The 5,563-nt window shown below is 35.3% G+C and overlaps 1 protein-coding gene across 1 annotated transcript; it reads left to right on the plus strand.

Moving 5' to 3' along the window:
- Positions 1–2,543: 2,543 nt before the first annotated feature.
- On the plus strand, positions 2,544–4,890 carry LOC102216390 (glutathione-specific gamma-glutamylcyclotransferase 1). The gene is made up of 3 exons (XM_014476227.2): positions 2,544–2,925; positions 3,049–3,084; positions 4,322–4,890. Exons 1-3 carry the CDS (start codon positions 2,755–2,757, stop codon positions 4,721–4,723), a joined length of 609 nt encoding a protein of 202 aa, XP_014331713.1. The 5' UTR covers positions 2,544–2,754; the 3' UTR covers positions 4,724–4,890.
- The last annotated feature ends 673 nt before the right edge of the window (positions 4,891–5,563 follow it).

Below are 5,563 nucleotides of genomic sequence, written 5' to 3' on the forward strand. Positions count from 1 at the left end.
TAAAATACCATGCAGGGAAACTTACGACTGGGCCTTGTCTGTTTTATGCAAACTCACCCCAATAAAGACAAAGACACATGTGAAGTGACTATCATACCAAGGACACCTTCAGTGGAAATTGTTGAATCAATAATGCTATTTTGTAAGATTAGTATTTCATTTGTAATTTAATTATACAAAGCACTGATCTTTCTATGTTTTATAAGATTGTTTTGTATATAATGTATATTTATATGTTGAGAATAGATGTGTTTTAAGTTGATGCCACCAAAATGGCAAATTTGTCTTTTTGTGTTTTATTTTATTAATATTATTATTATTATATATATTTTTTATTTTGCTATAAAAAAGACATGCAGAACACATATCTGGTACACTGTTTATTTGTGGGTTGTCTGAGTTTCTTGTGGTCGAAGTAGAGATTTTACATTAAATCGTCCGTAAGCTCTGTCTGTGTCAGCTGACCTGAAACGCGGCTCATAGATGCGTTAATATTTGCCCTGGTCGGTTTTGTCATACTGTGTCCATAGTGGCGTTGTGTCAGTTTGATGTGAAAACAATGTGCAAGCATCCATTCAGTGGACAAGATTGTAAATGAAAACATTCACATGAAAATATCTACTTAGAAGGTGTATGTGAAAATAAAGGGGCCTTATGGTCTTAATGCTTTACTGCTTAACGTAGCAGCTGCTGTACCTTTATCTCTCTGGTTCTTATCATCAGTCATATTCTACGAAAAAGAAAACGAAGGCGAAATTATGCGCTGCGCACACTGCTGGTCATATTTCTTACCAGACCTGGTGACAATTTGGAAAAAAAAAGTCCTTATTCAGGTCTATTGCAGTAGAATAATTACAACCTGAGAAACTTTAGAAAAATCTGACTTTTAATTTGAGTGCATTGATTCCAAGGTTTAAAAAAATATAATGTTACCTTGTTTACCTCCCTTTTCCCTATATAGGACAGATCTTAGTCTTCTATATTACTTCTCAAGGTTGAAGTACAGAGGGAGACCTCTCCATCTTTTTATGGCTATTGAGGGGCTGACAAGTCCTTGTCTTTTTAGCCAATAAAAACATCTTGGAAATTGTAGTTTTTTTTTGTTTGTTTGTTTTTTGTTTTTTTTTTACATCTTTTCAATCCAATATAAATTTGCTTGGAGAAAGAGAACATAGATTCAACAGATAAATTGTGTTGGTAAACCATGTCTGTGTTGAATTGGTGCCTTCTTTTATATTATAATCATTAATCTGACATCACAATGATCCACGTTCAATTTTCTATCTGAGATGTCCAGATTGTACCCAAAAATTTTTTATCAAAATTGAATCGAAGAATTCATGTCACACTCTAAAGAAAAACAGGCCCACAGTATGTGCACATGTCATCTGCTAAAGCTGTCTTTCCACCCATTCATCTTTTATTCAAGGCCAATCCCACTGGTGTTTTTAAAACACACAGTTCCAGTTAAAGTCTACGTAGAGTTCAGCAAACTCCATGTGTTTACATTTGTGATGGCAGGACAGACAAAGCTTTTTCTTGACATTACTCCCAAATAATTAGATGGAACCTATATGGAGTCTAATCCTTTTCTGCGTCACTCAAAAATCCCACCTATTTTTGACAGAGGCATTTGCAGACTTTTATTTATAATCTCAATTTCTGTCCTCTACACTCATCACACAATATGATTTCCTACACAGAATAGTAGCCTGTGGCTTCAAGAAATGAAAACAGAAAGCCTTGGATTACTGTTTAGAAGTTCTTAGAAAGAATCAACTACTCTTTCTACAACTGTGTGATTATGGCTCAAGAGTGCTTTGGCTGGTCGCTGATAGGAGACGAGCACTATAAATGTTACGTTCATTTACCTTTTAAATCTAAAAAATGCTTAACTTACATTTATTTAAAATATTTTGCTCAAGTTTAAGATCCAGCACTTTCTCGGAGGGAGGCTTTCCACTTGGGGGCAGGATTTGTGTTGTCTTCTATTTCAGCTCTTGAGATGCCATGCACGGTGACAAGCAGAGGAGAAATGTGACATGTATCAACCTACATGAGGACAATGAGGTTAGACGGATTGATGTAGACGCCTAATGAGCTTTAGAGAGCACCAATATATCAGTCCCAGCTATTTATAGGTAATGTGATTAGTCGCTTGGATTCACTGTTTGACACTTTTAGGATGCGATATGTGATCGGATGGTTAACAAATGGCCATAAAAACATAAATATTTTTCGCATAGTGTAAAAGCGTATGTAAAAGTGAAAATATTGTCAGTATGGCAAAAATATCAAAAGGTAAGATTATAGCCAAAGAAAAGTTAAAACGTGTTTAAATTTAAACTTTGATTTTGCTTTTCCTTCTCAACTTCAACGTTGTCCAACCTCATGAACTTCAATTGCGTCACTGCTCAATATTGATAGGCTTACATTATTTAAACCCCGCCCACTCTGCAATTTTATTGGCTGAGCTTGTGCTGCTGCGGTCACTGAACAACAACTCCACGTGTTATTTTTCTCTTGAGCTCAGTGGAGGAACGGACAGTATCTACAAGTTTAAATTAGAGGACAGCCAGAGCAAAGAATACGCTCAGCCCTTTCAATATGCTGATGATATGAAGAATCAACACTTATCTAACAGGAGCAGTGAAGTGTAGCAGACAGGATGGACAGAAGAAAATAAGACGTATCAGAGAGAGGAAGCTACCTGTGGACATAAGGTCTCTTGTTTTTTAGAGAATAGAGATCAGAATGAAACTTATAGACATGGCACATGAAAAAAACAGTCTTTGGATCTTTGGCTACGGATCTTTAGTTTGGAAGCCGGATTTTGCTTATAAAAGACGGAAAGTTGGTTACATTAAAGGATACAAGAGACGGTTCTGGCATGGGGATGATTTCCATCGAGGGGATAAAGAGAAGGTGAGTTTTGAGGCCATGAACCTTCTCTTTTTTGTGTATTGAAGACAGTTCATTGACTAAAATGTACATGTATTGCATTGTGTTGTATAAAACATAATAATTATCTGTATCTTTGCTATTCAGCCAGGCAGAGTTGCCACACTAGTAGAAGATGAGGAGGTAAGTACATTCATGTTTTCTAATCTGTACTAAATATGCCCTACAATTCCCTGGAAAATTGAACTTTTTTCCATTTTGTGGCATTACAGCCAAAAAACTAATTTTATTTTAATGTGGTTTTATGTGATAGGCCAACACAAAGTTCTATATAATTGTGAAGTCAAAAGGAGATTTTACCTGGTTTTCATTTTCTTTCTTTTTACTTTTTTCACAAACTAAATATGTGGCATATTTAGCTTACTAAATATGCCACATATTTAGTAATATGTGTATGTAATTTAGTAAGATGGTGTTCTGCGACACAGCTGTTGTACTGAAGCAGCACTTCTGAGGAAGATGGAAGTACAACATCGAAACATGTCGGATATGAATGAAGATACATAACTGAGTATCTAATAAAACAAGATCTTAAAAACTGAATCACATGTAGGCACAACAAGTTTCATGGGTAAAAGTTTTAGTTTTTGTTAGAAGAATGTCATCCAGGTTTATTCTTTTAATTGGACTACCTAATGTCTATTTATTTTCCTTCAGTAGAAGAAACCCAGTAGGTTTTGGTCTACTCTAATAGGTTTTACTTTTTACTTTGCTTTAAAGCCTAAAAATGAAAGAAAGAAAGAACTTAATTGTAGTTTGAGCATCCCAGTAAAACATTTTCACTTAGCTTACAGTTCTAAAACTTGGTTTCCAAGTATTTTTTTTGTTTATTTCATCCAAGGTTTAAGTGGATCTAGACAGCATAAGTTGCTGATGACAGTTTTAGGTGGATGGCCATGGATTTAAAAGTTGATGAAAGCTTAGTTTCATAACTGAAATCAACCAAATCTTTGTTGCTGACCTGGCTTGTGTGTTCTTTGGTCTATGTACTCATTAGGTTATTTCTGAAGGTAGTGGTTGCACTGGATTTTATTTAAGGGTAACAGAGTAAAGAGGGATAAAGTACACATGCAGGTCAAACTTTTCAGCTTTTGTGTTGTGTCATTTTTCCTTCCACTTCATAATTGTGTACTTCTTTGAGTTGGTCAATTACTTAACTTCCTAGTAAAAGAAATACAAATTTGAGATTGAAATATTTTTGACAAAATGTGTTTCTTTCTACTGTCTTTTATTTTTATTTATTGCTTCCAACATGAAAGAATAGTAAATATGGATTCCATCATCTATCAGATCTGATCATAGCATAGTGTGTTTGTTCTACGTAGCACAGCTGCTGACACTGCTGTGTTTTTGAGCGCAGGCCTGCACATGGGGCGTTGCCTACGAAGTGCCAGAGTCCCACATGGAGGAGTCCCTTCAGTACCTCAACGTCAGGGAGGTTATGATGGGAGGATACATAACAGAAATTGTGGAATTTCTTCCTAAAGAGAAGAGCCACACTCCTCTGCTGGCTCTGGTCTACATCGCCACATCGGACAACCCCATCTACCTTGGTCCAGCCTCAGATGTGGAGATTGCAGCCCAAATTTCAATTTCCAGTGGAAAAACGGGCCACAATATCGAATATCTGCTCCGGCTGGCAGAGTTTATGAGACTGTGCTGTCCGGAGGTGGAGGACGAGCACCTTTTCTCCATCGAGGCAGCTCTTTTAAAGATCTTCCCACATGGAGAGATCACACTCTCAGCTCAAAAAGCTCTCTAACGGTGACCTTAAATGATAGCACACAGGACTTATATTACTTTTTGATTATTTAAGGTATTTGGTGCTATAAAAAAATGAAAGGATTTCATGTGAAAAAAATCCTATTTTTGTTGGTAATAAGAAAGACTGACTACAAGGGTCTGCAGTGAACACTTGTTTTCCTTAAAAAAAACCTAACATAATTACTTCTTCTTTTAAATTTGTGTTTAAGCACTTTTAAAAATGTACTTTTAAGTATATTTGAATAAAAATGTTGCATTTTTAATGAAGGTAATTGTTTTCAGCCTTTTCTTTTATCATAAAAAGCATAGACTACAACATGCTATTCTGACTTTTTCTCTTGTAGTGTGTCTGTGGACAAGGAAAAGAGTTTTTAAAGTTACAATTGTGTTTATTTTTTTATTGTGTTCGCTGGACTCTTAAAGAAAGCATATCAGTGAGTTAAAGGGAAGTAAAAAAAACTAGTCAAGATTAGGTCCTTTGAGATTGTGAAAGGGGTTAAAGGCTGCATGATATGCACTTGTAGGGATATAGAAAGATACATTTTTTTAACTGGTGATGTGTCAAGTGCAAAAAGGATTGCAAAGCATTGCTATCCTTTTAATTTTTTCTTAAAAATTAAAAAAATTAAAAAAAATTAAAATTTGTCACTTTACAACCACACACTTCAATGTATTTATGTGGATTTTATGGGATTGACCAATGCAAAGCAATTGATTACTGTAAAGCGGAATGAAAATGACACATAGTTTTATGTATAGAACAAAGTGTAAATCTAAGTTTGTGAACATAGGTTTTGAACTGTCTTTCCACATTCTACATTTAGATCTGGTCTCTGTC

Source organism: Xiphophorus maculatus, chromosome 19 (genome assembly GCF_002775205.1).
Source record: "Xiphophorus maculatus strain JP 163 A chromosome 19, X_maculatus-5.0-male, whole genome shotgun sequence".
Lineage (NCBI taxonomy): Eukaryota > Metazoa > Chordata > Actinopteri > Cyprinodontiformes > Poeciliidae > Xiphophorus > Xiphophorus maculatus.